This window comes from Lampris incognitus, chromosome 2 (genome assembly GCF_029633865.1).
Source record: "Lampris incognitus isolate fLamInc1 chromosome 2, fLamInc1.hap2, whole genome shotgun sequence".
NCBI classification, from domain to species: Eukaryota; Metazoa; Chordata; class Actinopteri; order Lampriformes; family Lampridae; genus Lampris; species Lampris incognitus.
Window position 1 is genome coordinate 14,451,713 of NC_079212.1, and position 20,029 is coordinate 14,471,741.

A 20,029-nucleotide genomic window follows, 5' to 3' on the forward strand; every position below is an offset into this window, starting at 1 on the left:
CACCTCGAACCTTTACAATGGGATGTCGTTAAATTTCTAAAGTTTTCTGTCCCTGTCACCTCGAAACATTACAATGGGAAACTGTTAAATTTCTAAATTTTTCTGTCCTTGTTACCTCAAAATTTACAATGGAAATTCATTAAATTTCTAAAGTTTTCCGTCCCTGTCAACTCGAACCTTTACAATGGGAATTTGTTAAATTTCTAAAGTTTTCCATCCCTGTCACCTCGAACCTTTACAATGGGAATTTGTTAAATTTCTTAAGTTTTCCGTCCGTCACTTCGAACCTTTACAATGGAAATTCGTTAAATTTCTAAAGTTTTCCGTCCCTGTCACCTCGAACCTTTGGAATTGGAATTCGTTAAATCTCTAAAGTTTTCCGTCCCTGTCAACTCAAAACTTTACAATGGGAAACTGTTAAATTTCTAAAGTTTTCCGTCCTTGTCTCCTCAAACTTTACAATGGGAATTCATTAAATTTCTAAAGTTTTCCGTCTCTGTCGCCTCGAACCTTTACAATTGGAATTCGTTAAATTTCTAAAGTTTTCCGTCCCTGTCAACTCAAAACTTTACAATGGGAAACTGTTAAATTTCTAAAGTTTTCCGTCCTTGTCTCCTCAAAATTTACAATGGAAATTCATTAAATTTCTAAAGTTTTCCGTCCCTGTCACCTCGAACCTTTACAATGGCAAGTCGTTAAATTTCTCAAGTTTTCCGTCCCTGTCACCTCGAACCTTTACAATGGGGAATTGTTAAATTTCTAAAGTTTTCCGTCCCTGTCACCTCGAACCTTTGGAATTGGAATTCGTTAAATCTCTAAAGTTTTCCGTCCCTGTCAACTCAAAACTTTACAATGGGAAACTGTTAAATTTCTAAAGTTTTCCGTCCTTGTCTCCTCAAACTTTACAATGGGAATTCATTAAATTTCTAAAGTTTTCCGTCTCTGTCGCCTCGAACCTTTACAATTGGAATTCGTTAAATTTCTAAAGTTTTCCGTCCCTGTCAACTCAAAACTTTACAATGGGAAACTGTTAAATTTCTAAAGATTTCCGTCCTTGGCTCCTCAAAATTTACAATGGAAATTCATTAAATTTCTAAAGTTTTCCGTCCCTGTCATCTCGAAACATTACAATGGGAAACTGTTAAATTTCTAAATTTTTCTGTCATTGTTACCTCAAAATTTACAATGGAAATTCATTAAATTTCTAAAGTTTTCCGTCCCTGTCAACTCGAACCTTTACAATGGGAAGTTGTTAAATTTCTAAAGTTTTCTGTCCCTGTCACCTCGAAATATTACAATGGGAAACTTAAATTTCTAAAGTTTTCCGTCCGTCACCTCAAACCTTTACAATGGGAAGTTGTTACATTTCTTAAGTTTTCCATCCCTGTCACCTCGAACCTTTACAATGGGAATTTGTTAAATTTCTAAAGTTTTCCGTCCGTCACTTCGAACCTTTACAATGGAAATTCGTTAAATTTCTAAAGTTTTCCGTCCGTCACTTCGAACCTTTACAATGAGAAGTCGTTAAATTTCTTAAGTTTTCCGTCCCTGTCAACTCGAACCTTTACAATGGGAAGTAGTTAAATTTCTAAAGTTTTCTGTCCCTGTCACCTTGAAACATTACAATGGGAAACTGTTAAATTTCTAAAGTTTTCCATCCCTGTCACCTCGAACCTTTATAATGGGAAGTCTTTTAATTTCTAAAGTGCTCCGTCCCTCTCAATTCAAAACTTTACAATGTGAATTCATTAAATTTCTAAAGTTTTAACGTCCCTGTCACCTCGAACCTTACAATGGCAAGTCGTTAAATTTCTAAAGTTTTCCATCCCTGTCACCTCGAACCTTTACAATGGGAAGTTGTTAAATTTCTAAAGCTTTCTGTCCCTGTCACCTCGAAACATTACAATGGGAAACTTAAATTTCTAAAGTTTTCTGTCCGTCACCTCGAACCTTTACAATGGGAAGTTGTTAAATTTCTAAAGTTTTCTGTCCCTGTCAACTCAAAACTTTAAAATGTGAATTCTTTAAATTTCTAAAGTTTTATCGTCCCTGTCACCTCGAACCTTTACAATGGGAAGTAATTAAATTTCTAAAGTTTTCCGTCCCCGTCACTTCGAACCTTTACAATGAGAAGTCGTTAAATTTCTAAAGTTTTCCGTCCCCGTCACTTCGAACCTTTACAATGAGAAGTCGTTAAATTTCTTAAGTTTTCCGTCCCTTTCACCTCAAAAATTTACAATGGGGAATTGTTAAATTTCTAAAGTTCTCCGTCCCTGTCTCCTCGAAACATTACAATGGGAAATTGTTAAATTTCTAAAGTTTTCCGTCCCTGTCACCTCAAACCTTTGCAATAGGAAGTCGTTAAAATTCTAATATTTTCCGTCCGTCACCTCGAACCTTTACAATGGGAAGTTGTTAAATTTCTAAAGTTTTCCGTCCCTGTCACCTCGAACCTTTACAATGTACATCTCATACACACACACACGTCAATTCTCTAAATGCAAAGGCAATGTAAAGTGATTGATTTGCATTTTTCCAGTCGGCTGCATTGCAGGAACGTATTGAGGCCCTGCGTAGATTGCCTAAGGGAGATTTACATTTACAGAAAAAAATGCATAGGTATTACACAGACGTTTGAAGAAAACAATGTTTATTTTTAATCTACAAATAAGTGATGCCATGTGCATCTGAAATGGGACAAAAAGAGAACAAAAACACTTTGGTACGCTTGATTTTCCAGGAACTTGTTATTTTTACACCAATTTTCGTGTCGACAAAGCAGCACTATACTGTGGTGGCTCCTTTACATGCTTTGGGATTAACGGTTCCACATTTATGTCGGCAGTGGTTTTGTAAGATTTTACATCATTGAATAATGGGGAAAAAATTTTTTTTGATCCGTTCGACACAGAATTTTGAGAGAGCAAGGAAGGCCATTTCTTTGATGAATATTGCACACCGAAAACGTCTTTCAGGTTCACAATAAACAACATTTAAAATACAAATTGACAGTAATCAGAAAAATAAGTAATCAGTGATAGTGTTCATGTGATGCGCAGTATAAAATGGTTACAAAAAGGCATATGTGATTTACAAACAAGTAAAACTCTAAAATAGTTACCTAAACTGAACATGAATCCAGTGGTAGTTTTGCACAATACAAATATTCAACAGAGCAGGTCTGCTATTGAAATGAACATGATAGAGAAAGCTTTGAGAATTATTAGAAAAAAAAATAATTTAGTTTAAGTTTTTGCTTTTTGAAGTTACATTTCACGTAGTTCTCACTAGTAGTGAACCGGGATATTTGACGTCAATTTTCAAATGTCTATTCTTCATTGTCTTAGCAAGTCGATATGTTAATATCTAGTGTATATCAAAGTTAACGATATCAAAAAGTTAGAAGCTAAAATATTTCCTCCTGAAATGTGTTGCAAATGTACTTGCAATTTCTTGCAACAATAGAAATAAAAAATACTACAATAAAAGGTGAGATTGAACATATAAAGTGCAAAGAGAGTTTCAATAAATGCACTGGGATGGACTGTGGTAGTCGAAGGCGGTGTACAAATACTTTTAAAATGCCACTTCCCCTTCCCCTTTCTCTTTTCGTTCTTTCTTCACCAAGCTGTTTTTCTCCACATTTCCTCACCCCTCTCTAAAGATAAATCTCATTGGAAATGCATTTACTGCAGTATTTGGCCAGGGCCTTGTTAATGAACTGTAAGGATGTCATGCAAGATTAACTATATACACTGCATATTGCCACTTAACATTCAGACTAGGTGTTATGGATATGTACTCTACCTGCAGATGTGGGTGGCTTTTGCTTCCGCAGCTCGCGGAGGTACATTCAGTTGCATCTCAAGACGAACAACAGCAACAACAAGAGATTAGAAATTACCTTAGGCAAGGATACTGCCACAACAACGTGAGGACGTCATCTTAGAAGTCTGCTACCTGTTACACATTTGCTTACATGTTCATTTTACTGAGATTATACTTGTTTTATATTTCATGAAGTGAAAAGTTATCTTTTTTTTTTGCTATCACACCAAAAAGAGCAAACTCCTCGCCTCCAGAATCAACAGAAAGGTAGTAAACATAGAACGAAATGTTCTAATCGAAAATACTGCCTAAACTGAGATCAGTGCCAACTACAGCAATAACAATTGTAACAACATTAACAACAATATTGTAAAAAATAAAAAAAATATTTCAAGAGAAAAAAAATGACAACAATATATAACTCTCCTCATAGACACCAAACCAGAATATTCCTAGTGCGAATATATAGAACATTGTAAACCTACCACTATCAGTTAGCAAATAACACAGAAAGCACGTCAATCTTATTCCTCTCACAGAGAGCGCTCACATCATTGTTTCTACAATGGTGTGCGTGGGCTTGATCAAGCCATTGTTCCCATTTGGGTCTAGGGGTTGTGTTAGCTCGCTGCCCTTCAGGCTGTACTCCTTGGGACGAGAGCTCGCACCTCCTTTCACTGGGGCTGCCACAGCTTTGATCCTCTGCAGGACAGATGAGAAGGGAAGCTTATCGGACAGAGTGGACAAATGAACACAAAACACACACCACCGCCTATCTTACCTGCAGTAATGTACGTCAGTTAACTAACATTACCCATGACCCTTGCACTTAATTTCGTTTATAGCTGTGCAATGACAAATAAAGGCATGCATTCATCCATCCATCCATCCATCCACCCACCCACCCACCCACCCATTCATTCATTCATTCATTCATTCATTCATTCATTCATTCATTCATTCATTCATTCATTCATTCAGTTAGCCATGTATCTGCACACTGTACCCTACATAAGCTTTGCTGTATTTGAACTCCAATTCACATTTTTGCTATTCTTTCTGCTTTTGCTACTCCAATTTCTTTACCGGTTTCCTCTATAAATTAATCTGATTTGATAATAAGAGCAATGCACACTTGCACATCTGCTCTGTAAATCTAATAATGCGGACAACCAGTGACGCACATTTGCACGTCCTGCTTCTCCGTGCAAATCCTGTTTATATGTGTGCTCTTGTACTAACCTGAACCTGAACCTGCAACTAAATAGGTTATTGACAGATTGCAAGAATTCTTCATGTGCATGGCAGACATTATATTTTTATTTTTCTTATCTTCAGTATGTTGTTTTCATATATTTTTGATATATTCTTTCTATCACACTATCATGCAGTTCTATTCATTGTATTGCTTGTTGCATCCTATCATTTGTTGCTGCAGTGACTCCATTGCTGAGGGGGAGGAGTAAACTGTCATAACTCTCTATCTCATATCTGTTCATGTCATGTTGTCTACTGTAAGGGTGCCGCATCGTTTTACCTCAATCAGGGGTCCCTCAGACTGAAGGATCTTGATGACCATCACCATGGGGATGCAGATCATTGAAGCAAGGGCCAAAGACCAGCCCAGGCCAATGGACCAGTCGGGGTACTCATATACCTTGTTATAAGTCAAGGGCTTGTACTTCACAAGGGAGAAGACGAAGCAACCCTGGGGGACAAATATGCAGTTTATAATGATATCTTTTTGAAATATGCTGAACGTATGAGGTTCCTTTTTTTTTGTTAAGTGATAAATCTGCCAGGAGGGGTGAGATAATTTCATTTGTTATTCAAATAAACATGCAAAAACGTTTTTTTATCAAGCAAAATTCTCTTGACAGGAGTGGCATGATATGCCCCGGGTCTGCCCTACTGCATTATATACACCGCTGTTGCTAACTCTGTGTAAACCTGTGTCACATGTCATCCTCATTCTGCCCAATGAAATGCTGCCACGAAAACTTCTGTTGGACTCTCACCATGCAGAGGACGGGAGTGATGACAGTCCAGCTCCATTTCATCCACGCGTTTGGTTTGTAGCCAATCATATCCTCAATAGCGTCGTAGAAATTATCAACGCCTGTCCAAAACAGGGAGAAATATGGAGGGTATGAATAAACGGCAGACATTTTTTGCAATGTTTATCAACACAACAATCATTGTGTGACCAAAAAAAGGATGGATTTTAAGGCACTGGAAATGAACTACATGTGCTGCCACCAACAACAGCATCTCTTGGGTTCACCTTTCCAAGTATAAGCCATCACTCATTGTCTGTCATTAACAATGGATTGGACACAAATATGGGACGTAGCTAATAAACTGCTATGTGATAGAGCGTCATTGAACATTCAGCACGTGTAATAATAGCCACTATTATAATGGTGATAAAATAACGCCTCCATGAGTGCCACCTAGGACACAGTGCCCCTTTTTGCTATTGCAGAAAAGGTCACTGTTAAGAGGTGTAACAGCTCTGTGTAATACGCCATCCAATGGCTGTCCCAGACGCCACTTGATGTTATTTACCACTGGCAGGGAACCACAAGGGAACCTTTGTTTACCCCCATGGAAGTGGCCAATTTTATTTTGTACACATCGGAATCATTACTTTGACTGTCATGGTGTGAGGTAGCGCCCGTCCCTGAACCTGAGTCATTTCTCTTACCATAAACCCAGGCTACAGCGATACATTCAAAGAATGCGACCCACAAAAGGCACACACCGCTGGCTGCATAGTAGTCAAAGAGTTGAAACACGTACATGCCACCCTGAAAAGAGAGAGGAGGGCATAAATTACTTCTTGGACATGACTGGAGAACAACGGAAAGAGGAAAGTCACCAAGGAGGAGGGAGAGAGGGGGTGGGTGGTGGTGGTGGGGTGGGTGCTGGCAGGGAATAGTGGGAGAGAGTGATACACAAGAATGCTGGCATACTGCCAATAGGAGTAGAGTTTAACAGGTGGTGAGATGTCATTGAAGTATAGTTAACTGCTTAACGGAAAACGGCGCTCCAAATTGTTCCATTCATGATGTCAAACACAAGATGTGAGCAGCGCTTGGTGGAAAACCATATTTGGATGTCAAAATGCAACAGGGGAAAGAAAGTCTATGGTGATATCTCTTGTTTTGATCCGAAAACAGTAACCGAATCTCTGTTTCTTGTTGTTGATGGTTTTTCTTTGTTTTGTTTTTTTTGGATGGTGAGTGATGAACAGAGGTTACAGTGAGGATAATAACTGAAGTTAGTGTTTGCTGAACTTACTTTTGTCACCATGCTGAGGCCCAGAAGATAGCTTATGCAACACATGACAGCTATAAAGATCTCTCGGTGGTAACCCTTCCTTAGGAGGGATGGATACAGATCCACAATAGAGGTGATCTGTCCTTCCACTTCAACAAACTGTAGGGACAAAGGTGGCCATTAAATTCTCAGGGAGAAAAAGTCAGTTTCTCTCTCTCTCTCTCCCTCCCTCTCTCTCTCCCAACATGCAGAGCTTGCTTTGTCTCAGCAAACCAGTAATTATGAGAAAGACTGCTTCCTTTGTTGACATTAACAACTTTTTTTTAACAGGACTCTTTTCTGGAACACTGGTTCTTGCAAGCTTAACAACAGGGAATCAGTCTCTTTCCGTCTCTATCTCAGTACCCCCCCCCCCCCGCTCTCTCTCTCTCTGCCCCCCGACCCATCTTCAGTACCCTGCCCCGATTCTGCTAACACAGTCCATGTCGTAGGCTGCACAATTCCAACACCTAGCTCCTGTTCTACAATGCAGACATATCAAGTCACACCTCTGTGGTTTAATCGAGGCTTCCTGTGTTTATGAGTGCACATAGTAAGACGAGCACTCTTCACATAGCAATGGTCTATATGTGTGAGCCACAATAAACAATGTGGTCTTAGGCGCCGCTAATCTGCATGAAATTTATGGTCAAGAGGTTCACCAGCAACACCCGCTCTCCCGCTTGCCATGGAAACAGTCGTAGATGCATGAGTATTTACATGCGCTCAAATTTAGAGCATTGCCCTGATCCTGCATTTGGCTGAGATGAGTAGTTGGCCATGTGCAAGACTGAGTTAGCACAAGAGTAGAATTACACTTGGAAGTAGGAAATGTGATAGTGAGAGAACTCCCCTGGTGCACACTTGTGTTTTGTCTCATTGGCCTGGCCTGTCTTAATCAAGACTCTGTCAGATGAGTAGATGGAAATCACAGCTAGATGACGTATGCCACAAAACCAGATTCTGCAAACTCAAATGTTTGAATGTTGGGCACTCACGCGTTCATTCAAATATAATTTGTGGGATTGTGCCTTCAATGGCAAGTTTGGCAGTCCCCATATGCTGTGGGCCACATATGGTATAGTAAAATACCTCAGTGAGAATAGACCGCATTTAAAATACTTGTAAATATTACAAAAATCACTGTAATTTGTATAATAAATTGCCATGCTAAACTACAGTAAAGAGTGTTGCGCGTAAAGAGTTTCATGTCTGCCAAGTAATCTGAGACCTTAAGAGTTGTTAGATGTGAATTAGAGAGGCAGTAAATATATTTTACACCTCAGGTCTGACAGGAGTCCCCCCGCTTACACTACATCGGTGCCTTCATAGTGGTGTAGTAGAAGTCTTTGTGAAGCATTCTAATGGGCACCACACCGACCACCTACCCTGTACATTACATAATACTGCTGTCATTGTGAAAGCACTGACCTGACTGTCCAGGCCCAGAAGCAGAAGCATGATAAAGAAGAGGATGGCCCAGAAGGTAGGCAGTGGCATCATGGACACAGCCTTAGGGTACGCGATGAAGGCCAAGCCAGGGCCTGAAAGGAAAAAAGAGAGGGAATGGGGAAAGGGGGCAAGAAATAGAATTAATTTATCTGTCTGATTTCGACTTTGACGGCACGGGGCGGATCGAAAAAAATACTGTAAGCATCGTGCTAGAGAGGCCTAGCAGGATCGGTATTTAATGGTACGTCCTCTAAAATGGCCGTTTTCAAACTGCTTAGAGGTGTCACCTATAATCTGCCTGGATAGGGTACTGTATTTATCGCTTGTTGGCACTGTGTATGCAATCGCTATAAGGAGAAACTGCTACAAAAAGGATAAACATTGCTGTGTCATGGTCTGCTATCATGTACATGTTTACTTGCTGGACAAATATTAACGAAGCAGATGAGATTTTTGATCAAAGCCATGGACTGAGTCAACAGGATGTGAACAGACCATAAACACAAAGTCAGCTCACACGTGGGCTGACGCGACTCAATTGTTCAGCTGTGCAAAATGCATGTGATTACTCAATCCACAAAATGCATTCCTAAAAATTATTTTTCGGAGAATACTCATGCGGCAAACATTTGAATATACGAATAACAGTAACAATACAATAAAACCATTGCGTGCACATTATCATGCCATCATTCTGAGTCACACAAAGAGAAATTTGACAAGGTACATCAATAAAGATTTAAGTTCAAGTCTGAAGACATCAAGAATGTAGTTTTACTGAGCAGAGCGAGCATGCTGAAAGAAGACGCATCGCCTCCAAAGTCCACATAGAGTATCAAGGAAGACAGAAACAGAACCAATGGAGTCCACCTCAGGAGATCCACAGCTTGTAACAAAACTGGCTTACAGCGCAATGCTGCTTGTCAGCAGCATCACTGGCGATGAGTATAGCATACTCTATGACCAAACAATAGTTATGGCAACACTTATTAATGACAGTTTTTTTTTCCCCAACAGGTTACAAAGATAACTGTAGTATTGCCAGCTGGATACTGTAAATCCACAAAGATGCCAATCTCCGTATGGATATCCCCTCCCCTAAATGAAATCTTCAACTTCAATATGAAACAATGGCACACCTGGTGCCTTTATACACAGGCGGTTGTGGAAGATGCAGGTGTAGTAATGATGATGCCCAGATAGAGGAGTTCTTTAAACAGCAGTTAATTGTGCAGAAATAGTGAAAACGCACAACAACCTAATCAGTCCTCGGCAGAGATGGGACCTAGATCTTACCGAAGCGACAATTCTGTTTCTTTAAAGCTTTTTTTTCAAGGAGTGTGCAATAGCTGGTACCTCTACATTTCAGCATTATCGTTCCCAAAACGTAATTCTCATGTTGTGATTTTTTTTATCCCCCTCAATGTTTTGCTTTTGGTTCACTGAATTTAAAGTCTCAAATTATCTTTCTCTATTTTTTTTTGTTCAGTAGCAGTGCCCACCATCACTGCTACCATCACCTTGGGACCCTCGTACCTGACTCTGCCACATCGGCAATGTCCACCCCTTGCTCTTGTGCCATGAAGCCCAGGACGGAAAATATTGCGAAGCCAGACACAAAACTGGTACCGCTGTTGAGGCCTCCCAGCAGCAAACAGTCCCTATGTCACACATATGTCATGGAGGTTGTTAATGAACACAGACGGAACCGAAGTTCCTGTTTTTTTTTTTTTTTTTCACGCAACCGTCTCTGACACGTGTTGCTGTCACTTCAACAGTCCCTTGTTCCTGTGGTAACATAACCCACCTGTAGCAGTTGTATTTGTACTTGTTGTAGCTCCCCAGAGATGTCATGGCCCCCAGGCAAATGGCATAGGAGAAGAAAATCTGGGTCCCTGCATCAATCCATACCTGAGGTGGCAAGCAAAGAGACGAAGGCATGATGCGAAATGGCAGGGAGTCCTTTTGCAAGACGTAAGCCCTCACATATATATGTTTATGTATTTGCTGGACTTTTAGTTTAGTGTTCATATTGAATAAGATGAAATTTGACTCAGTCGTTGTGTAATGGCATTTGCTTCCAAATTGAATGTACTACTTTGGAAATTTAATTAAGTTTTTTTTTTATTGTCAAATGTACAAACAAAAACAGCTAACATGAGGAAAACAAGAACTTGAGGCCACTAATCAAATTGATTCGACAATAAAAATAACGTCTGCAATGGCAGTGCTTCTCCTGAAACTCACGACTTGTCAGAAAACAGAAAACAGAAAAAAATAAATAACATGTAGGACTAAAATGCTGCATATTTCATGTACGCCATAGTATGTTGTACTCTGAACGCTTCAGCAGCGCGTAATTGGCACACTGAACCCACATGATGTTACAGAATTATTGTCATGAACTTCATGTGTGCGGCAAGCCATAACTGAAACCCATTGCTTTCCCCGTCTCAATATTTCCACTGGACTGATGCCAAGGGAATTGTGAATGGAAACGCTTATACTCGCTTTTGTAATCATCAATAATATTTTGATCCAAACAGTTGGCTCCACATTGTAAATATCTAGGTCCAGATAAAGTGGAGGCTGATTGGTGAGACGGCATGACCTACGCCCGTATACACAGCCTGTAATAGAGATGGGAACAAAAGCACCGGGGAAGTGCTGTTATTAGCTGTTTTTAGCTCTTACCTCTGGATCCTGTAAACGGCTCAGGTCAGGGTACAGGTAAAATTTGATCCCTTCGGTTGCCCCGGGCAGGGTCACCCCACGCACCAGCAGCACAATCAGCATGACAAATGGGAAAGTCGCCGTTATGTACACCACCTAGAGTGGACACAGACATCATCAGACATCACCACAACACCGAGTTTGAGTGACAAGCATGTTTGACGGTCATTACATGTAGAATGAAATTACATACAGACGGAAAGAGGTATGGGAACCGATTTCTTGTAAATTTGTTGACAATTTGGAATACACACTTTATTTTTGTGCAGCCAAACAATAGAGAATCACAATTTTGTTGTGACAGGTGGCAAAACAGCAGTTATGACGCTGGTCTTACGGAAAAAGAAAATAACTTTTAGGGCATCTGGATAGCGTAGCGGTCTATTCTGTTGCCTACCAACACGGGGATCGCCAGTTCAAATCCCTGTGTTACCTCCGGCTTGGTCGGGCATTCCTACAGACACAATTGGCTGTGTCTGCGGGTGGGAAGCTGGATGTGGGTATGTGTCCTGGTCGCTGCACTACTGCCTCCTCTGGTCGGTTGAGGCGCCTGTTCAGGGGGGAATAGCATTATCCTCCCATGCGCTACATCCCCCTGGTGAAACTCCTCACTGTCAGGTGAAAAGAAGCGGCTGGTGACTCCACATGTATCGGAGGAGGCATGTGGTAGTCTGAAGCCCTCCCTGCCTCAGCAGAGGGGGTGGAGCAGCGACCGGGACGGCTCGGAAGAGTGGGGTAATTGGCTGGATACAATTGGGGAGAAAAGGAGAAAAATTCCAAGAAAAAGGGGAAAAAAAAGAAAATAACTTCTACCTGTGATTACATCGGGCTTGTTTACTCAATATATACTGACAAAATGATGACCTTAAGCCCAATGACTGCTGGGATAGGCTCCAGCATCCTGCGACCCTAAGTTGGATAAGCGGTTTGGATAATGGATGGATACTGACAAGATGAATTACTTTCTGTTTGTCCTTGTTTACAAGCAAATGATGACATACCGAATATCAAAAAACGGTTGCCTAAGAATCAGGCATCCAGGTGGAACAAAACTAAAAGTGCCTTGTGATTCAGAGGACAAGAGTACATAACATGTACTCGTGACAGGGAAGCTAGCTTGTTTTATGAGCTAAGAACTTCCTCTATTTTTGTGTGTTCCCCCACCATATTTTTGTAATGAAGACGGAAAACAAAAAAGTCAACAGACCATTTCAGTGTTCGCTCACTTTTTGAAAGGATATGTTTCGGGTATTACGTCGTTGGGTAAGAAGCTGACATTTTTCATTTTGATAAATAACCTACATTTAAGTATATTAGTGCAAATATACTTATAAGGCAAAGCGACCACAATTTGGTCTTTAAAATTCACTTCATGAAGTAGACAGTCAATCACTTTCCTTGCAAGCCACAGAGCTCTCTTGGGTTTCTCCAAGGCCTTGGATATGGCCCAGAAATTGTCCCGTTAGCACAGACAGAGAGGGTGAACAGGCTGTAGTCAACTGTATACAGTCGACAGCAAGTCTAGCCAAAACATAACATCCTGAACAGCACAGCAGCTTGTGGCTCTAAATCAAACAAATTAACTGGGCCTCCAGACATTTAGGGTTTTTTTTTTTATTGTAAGCACCAGTGTTTCAACACTAGCTTGCCAGTAGAAAGCAAAGGCCAACCAGGATCCAGGCAACAAAACAAGCACAGGATGTCTTTACACCACAGAACTCACTTTCCCAGTAGACTTGACTCCCTTCCAGATGCAAAAGAAGCAGATAACCCACACTGCCAGGAGACACAAGGCCAGGTCCCACTTCAGGGGCCCAACGTCCTCAATCCCGGAGGAGATGCTCAGGACGTTGCGTCTATGGAGGGCAGACACACACATACACACAACAGGTTAATTGCGTACCTGTGGCTGCACACAATAGCAGACTCAAAAAAACAAGGCTTTCGGCAGCACATTGGGTTTAGCTAGTTCAAAATCCCAGAAAGCAAGCAGGCTGTGCAATATTTCACGGTCCTGGGCCAAAAAACAATCCTCAAAGAGCCTAATTAAAAGCAATACAAAGTAAACAGGAACACCGCTGTTGTTACTCAGCGTGCCGTTCGGTAGATTTAACAAAAAACAAAATCAAGTGCAGATTGCACCGGGATGAATCCAACAGCAGACGGCAAAGGGTTTGCTTGTTCAAACAGATCAAGGCTAACAAGGAGCAATAGCATCGGTCTACACTTTGTTCATGAGTATGCTTTGGCCCACATGTGGGTGCAGAGAACATGCTGGTATGCTAGTGTGTGTCTGTGTATATCACAGATACACAATGTTCGGATGTGTGTTCATTTGTGTTCTCCGTCAGCTATATTTGTGAGACAAGTTTGAGATTTAAATCATAATACTGAGGACATTTTTGCAAAGTGAGGACACTTGGGCTGTTCCTCTATGGACGATGTTAGGGTTAGGATTTGGGTTTGGGGTTAAGGTTAGAATTAGGATTAAATTATGGTTAGGGAAAGGGTTAAAGTTAGGCATGTAGTTCTGATGGTTAAGGTTAGCTTTAAATCAAACGAATAAATGTAGTCAACAAGGGTCCTCAGAAGTAGAGGAAAACAAGTGTGTGTGTATTTGTGTGTGCGTGTACGTGTGTGTTTGTGTGTGGTCTTGCTGTCAATAAGTACTTACTCCCAGAATTCAGTGACAGGAGAGGTAAAGTTGGTGATATTGGCTGCAAGCCAAAGGGTCTTGTTCTTGCGGACTGTGTCCTCCACACAGTTTTCTGTGTTCCAGGGCTGCTTGCATTTGGCCCAGGGGAGCTCAGGCTGAAAGCATTGAAACAGGTAGTACAGCCCCCAGGCCAAGATCACGATGTAGTAAATGTTCAGTAGAGATACAATCACAATGGAGGCATAGCCAATACCTGGACGAGAGAAAGAAAGAAAGAGAGAGTCTGTTTCAGCTTTATTCAAAGAACATACCCTTACCTTTTCGTAAAAGACACATTCGGAGCCACGAGTTATCGTATTTCGACTCTGTTGTATGGTTTCTATAGCGCGAGGAAATACGAAATTAGTCTAAGTGCTGGTTCAGCGATATACTGGAATATACAGGAAACACGCTACCAAACTGCTACCATAGCCCTGACTTAAAGCCAAAGGAATTTAAACAAGCCCACAGCCGCTGACCCAGAGGACAACCAACTCTTTTATCTCTTATTTCAAGGAAGGGAAATTTCCAATGGTTGAGTTCTCTTACTTCTGCAATAATGACCTTAGTGTCTGTACGCTATTTTTAGACGACTTTGGCCTAAACCTGGGCACAGAAATTTCCCATGATCTTACACTCCCCTAGAGTATTTTTAAGTTTCGGTCAGCTCTGTAGAACTCCCCTTCGCCCCCTCCTCATTCCCACATTCCAAATGCAAGCTGTTAGACAAGTCAGTCCAGTGACAGGGGTGTGTGTGAATGAGTGACCAGACGTGCAAATGTAAGCATGTGCATGGCAGAGAAAGTCATGTTCTCCCAGGGTGTGATGAAAACACTTGTGAGTATGGGGGAGGACAATGGCAACATGCGGCGGGCCAGTTTGAGGCCACCTGTGGACTTCTGTCCCTCCACTGCATACACAATGCCATATGGATAGACAGCAGCCAAAGCATTCCATGAACAGGTGAGACCAAAGACAGCTGCCGGAGATCTGGTGCCACACAATCCTGTTCTTTGGCTGTTTCCAGCAATTTCTTCTCCTTTCATGCCTTGGGTGTGAACATGAACAAGACAGCCGTGGCAACTGCTGGGGATCCAGTGCCCCTTCACTTGTCCTCACCTGCAAAGCTGCACCTTGTAACGGCTGGTGCCTTCCTGAACCTACTAGCAGGATAGGGTCTCTTGTGTTGTCAATAGCATTTTGTAATTTCCAATGAAGAGACATTTTTGTTGACCCAATCCTGGACCTTATCATGACTGAAAATAACCACTTACAATATCACATGAGTGAAGTTGACCAAAAAGCAAAAGAAAAAAAAAATACCCAGCTGGATCAACACAGCAACTGCAGATCAAACAAAAACTGCCATGTTTTCAAATTGTATGTCCCTTTACTCAGACTTGCACAATGAGACTGTTTCCATCACTAGGCAACTTCAGTTCATCAGTTTTTCCCAACTCTGTTTCCATGGCAACCAAAAACCTGCAATGCTTTTCACAACAAGGTTTGAAAGTCGACTTTTGTGTGTCATTTTGAGCATTTGTGACAAGTGTGTTTGTGTATAATTATGTGTATTTGTATACATTTGGTTTTTTTTTGGGGGGGGGTTTGTGCATGCTATATTAAAGCCAGTCAATGGTGAATAACCACCCAGATATCCTAAACCATTAATCCTCCATGAGGTTTTTGTGTCTTCTAAAGTACTTTCTCAGCTTTTCTGAGTAATGTCTTTTACACAACACAGAGCAGGCTGATGAAGTGTAGTCTAATTAGCCAGCGGGGAGGGAGATCTCAGCAGAACACAATGTCTGTGCACAGAGCCTGGCAAGAGACAGCACAATGAAAACTGGATACAGTTTGGGAGTTTAGAGCTGCAGTGTGCTGAGATGCAGGCTAGGCTTTCATTTGTACATTGTTGATGACTGTTTTCTAAAAATCTCCCACTCAAGGCCAGATATGTCCAGATATGTACTTGGAGGACATGATTGGGATTGTTGTGATGCACAGCCAGTACTCCTTGCTCGTTTGTGTATTAATATCTACATTATTACATGTGGTGTCTAGCTCTGGACTGACCAGTGAAGATGGGGCAGAGTTTGGCCCAGCAGGTGATTCCTCCTTCAGAAGTGTACTGGCCCAGAGCAACCTCCAGGAAGAACACAGGCAGGCCACCGCCAAACAGGAAGATGAAATAGGGGATGAGAAATGCACCTGGGTAACAGAAAGACACAAAGCGGAAGAGTCATGTCAACTGGGTTCAAACACTGACACTCGCACCCGTCAAAGAGGTCCATACCCTGGCCTGATGCGTTGGTGTACAAATATGTGGCCTACCTCCACCATTTTTATAGCAAAGGTACGGGAACCGCCAGACATTTCCTAATCCGACAAAGCCACCAGCCACAGACAGGACAAAGTCGAGCTTGCTGGCCCACTTCTCCCTCTGAGGGGTTTTGCCTTCAGCCTCATCTTCAGGTCGCGTGCCGGGGCTCTTTCCTGGTGAAGGTTTCAGGGTGTCCTTGTGGAAATCCTTCAGACATTGAAGCTTCTCTTTCTGTGCCATGCTGGTGGAGGACAAGACAAGGGGAGGATACGTAAATGGAAGGAGTAACAACAGCGAATGACTGAAAGGGAGTGGGGGAAAACACGCTGGAAAACATCATTGGAGGGGGGCGTTAGGGATACAATGCTGTCTTGTGTTTGGGTTACAGTGTACCATATAACATTGTTTGTGGCGATATGCCATTATTAATCTCACTAATCTGAACATGACAGGAATGAAGGTCATTATAATAACTGCACTGAAACAGCAAGCAAGTCTATACAAAAAACAAAACATATATACGTACACATGCATATATAGTATTCCACAGGGCACAGGAAGCAGGAACTAGTTATCGACAAGTAAATCCCAACAATTTTATCCTGTTAATAGACCGTAGTTTACTATCACATATCTAATTTATTGTGTCCTGGAGGACAACTAATGGTGGTAGATGCCTGGTGTTTTGATAAGAAGGTTTCTACTTTAGTCAAGATCGAGAAGAGAGACTGAATTAGGGCAACAATTGACCTTCTGTTAAGGGTTTCTCTGTCTTTACAATGCAACCCTGTTAATTATAAACTGGAATATTAAGTAGAACATCTGTGTCCTATCTAGACCTGTACATGTTGACTAACTGCAGGCTGTCCCATGAGTCGATATGCTTGATATATGTCTTACAAATTGCGCTTGCAAAGCGTTACATGAAGAGATACCGGCAGGAAGTACAGTAAAGGAAGTATCCATCCTATTAAAGCCCACCCTATCTGTAAAACAGTGCCTTCAAGTTGAAGATAGGTCTCCAGAGTGGGCATCTGAATTAACTGAATGTGTTGTCCTTGGACTTTAGATAGACTACGTAGAAGCGTTGTAGGAACTGAGTTCTTTCTCAGGGTGGATTTCACTTTTTACGTCCTCCGCTTAGCGGGTGGTACATTGTAATGGAGGGAAAAGGAAGGGAATGTTTTGAATACAATACATATGTGCAAAACCTCGCCTCAAATGAAGTAAAAATGATGACGTAATTGTACGAACAGCTCTCTATTATGCTAGAATATCAGTAACGACTTGGTACAATGTGATCCAATTTTAGAGAGGACGATATCCCTCTGCATTCCCAAAGCCCTGGCTGAGCTCCAGAAGATACGAAGGCGCTGAGGTTCGCTGAGTGTTTATACTGTAAACGGCCTTTCCAAGAAAGACAGCATTTGTTATTACTGCTCTAGGTATCCCGTTTCCCAGCTTGGGCCAAAGAGGAGTGAAGAACTCAAACCGTAATAGGCCAGGAATAACTGAGAGAATGGACTCGGACATGTTGAAACCTACAGTGAATCTCCCCTGCTGGCATAACACGAATGGTTCTGCATTAAACAGATGATTCAAAACGGTGCAATTAATTGTTAAGCTCATAATACCAGTAGGCAGGGTTTGTTTTTCTCCCGAGGCTGGCCCATAACAGAGAAGTAGTTGGCAGAAACATTCAAAGGCTTCCTTTGTTCTCTCTGACGAGCTCCAAAACAAATTGTCATCTCGTATTGTGCTGGTCATCAGAACTCAACTGAAAGTAGTTTACAAGGCAACTCGCAATTTCCTAAGTTTCCGAATATCTGACCGTAGCGTTTCTGAGAGCGAATCAAAACAGCATAATTCAATTTCCTGAGGCATTGCATACAATGTTTGGTGAGAGCACTTGTGTAACGTTAAAATGAGCCATTGTAACACACTGTCATACATTTTTTTGCTTTAAGAAAACAGTGTCTCTTTCAAGTTGCATTACCTCATTTGCATATCACATAGATATCAGAATGCAGAGAAACTGAGGACTTTTCAACTATTGCAACAATAACAGTAGAAAAAAGAACTCCCCCCCGTAAAAAAAACAAAAACCCCAAAACAAAACAAGTAAGGCTTTTTTCACAAGCAAAAACAAAGCTCCATGTTTTCTTTTACCACTGCTAACCTCAATCTTCCTCATTCTAACCCGAACCCAGCACGGGGAGATAAACGTGTGCTCGTTCAGAGGCCAAACAGGAAACTGAAACTATGTTTTCATTTAACGAACGCTTGAATAACAGTCCCCTTGGTGTGCAGCGTGCCTGTTTTTCCCCCTCAGTCATTTTGCGCTCACTCTCCTCTATCATTTTCTAGGTTTTCACTCGTTCTCTCTATGTTATGCATGACGAGTCAACCTGAACCGCTTTCCACTCTCAAACCTCATTACATAACTAGATCAGCTCTCGCCCACTCTGTTCCTCTTCCACCCTCTCTCTCTCTAGCCCCCTCTCCCTCGCTCGTGTTTGCTCAGTGTGCTTTCACCTGCTTGGTACTGGAAGGCTGTCTGCCTAGCAGATAAGACTTAAGGCAAACAGTCCTTGGGATCAGCAATGTGACCCAGCCAAACACCCTTGACCAGACATTCACTATCCATCACAGCACCACATCACCCACTGCTAACAGCCTGAGTGATGCAACACTCAATCCCCTAATCACTCTTCACCTTCTACATTTAAGGACCCTGTCAATATGAGTCCCGAACTACACAAATAAGAAAAAAAGGGCAATATTTGATCCCAACCAAATAGTGCAGACTACCTGAATTTGTAATTAAGGAACCGCTGTGATAAGAGCTATGGTAAAATCCTGCTTTTCAAAAATGTGGAACTGGTCTTTCAAGAAGAACAAGAACAACAACAGAACAGGAAAGCCTAAAAGAGCAACCATGCAAACACAGAAGAAAAAAAAAAGGAGATCTTTTTTTGTAATTTCAGCAAAGCAAATCTAGAAAACTTACATTTCCTTCATGGCTGCATCTATGTATAGGGTGCTTCTCTCTCAGCTGTCACCATTCCTCTGCACTGAATGCCTTTATGCCAACACAGTTCACAAGAAGTAGAGCTGACAACATGGCCCGCCCCTCGGCTAAAGACAATTAAATCCTATGTGGAGATTGGGCACAGCCTCGCAGTGGCAGACAACTCAGATACTAATGTGGGGACTGTAAATTTCCACTTCCCACTCCCTCCCCACAAACACTCACATAGCCAGCGACTCGGGATGAGTGCGTTGCCCTCTGTGTGTGTCACACACACACACACCCCTGGTATTCATGTTGGGTGCAATAGAAAAGGCAGAAAGAAAGAAAGAAAGAACTGGTTGTCCCAGCCCAAACTCGGGAGGGATTATATCTATTTAAATCTTGATGTGGCTCACACAGATGAGCTGAAGGCGGGGATGATTTAGCCATACACAACTTCAACCCTCCTTTACTGTCTCAACTCGGTTTTCACAATGACGACTTGTCATTTCACATCAGAAAAACACTTTCGGACGACTTTACGGGAACTATTTTGGTGTGTAAACATGCAGCAATAATGGTGGGCATGCAGGACAATCAGGATATGGCTGGGGTATATTTGGGATCATTGTCTTCCATTCAGACATGACAAGTGGTAAGCTAT

At 41.6% G+C, this 20,029-nt stretch overlaps 1 protein-coding gene across 3 annotated transcripts in view; it reads right to left on the reverse strand.

Annotated features, from left to right (window-relative positions):
• Nucleotides 1–2,638: 2,638 nt before the first annotated feature.
• The window catches only part of LOC130107784 (sodium- and chloride-dependent taurine transporter-like), a 33,257-nt gene continuing 15,866 nt past the window's right edge, over nt 2,639–20,029 (reverse strand). For 2 of the 3 annotated variants that reach the window (XM_056274535.1, XM_056274536.1), the window contains exons 2-14: nt 16,364–16,593; nt 16,106–16,240; nt 14,009–14,243; nt 13,058–13,190; nt 11,296–11,430; nt 10,409–10,512; nt 10,138–10,262; nt 8,581–8,693; nt 7,132–7,269; nt 6,536–6,638; nt 5,847–5,947; nt 5,366–5,536; nt 2,639–4,530 (exon numbers count right to left, since the gene is read on the reverse strand). In XM_056274535.1, coding sequence (XP_056130510.1) covers nt 4,375–4,530; nt 5,366–5,536; nt 5,847–5,947; nt 6,536–6,638; nt 7,132–7,269; nt 8,581–8,693; nt 10,138–10,262; nt 10,409–10,512; nt 11,296–11,430; nt 13,058–13,190; nt 14,009–14,243; nt 16,106–16,240; nt 16,364–16,592 — 1,878 coding nt within the window. In that variant the 5' untranslated portion in view covers nt 16,593 and the 3' untranslated portion in view covers nt 2,639–4,374. Of the gene's footprint in view, nt 4,531–5,365; nt 5,537–5,846; nt 5,948–6,535; nt 6,639–7,131; nt 7,270–8,580; nt 8,694–10,137; nt 10,263–10,408; nt 10,513–11,295; nt 11,431–13,057; nt 13,191–14,008; nt 14,244–16,105; nt 16,241–16,363; nt 16,594–19,362; nt 19,516–20,029 lie in introns of those variants that run through there. The other variant, XM_056274534.1, reaches the window with a different exon arrangement.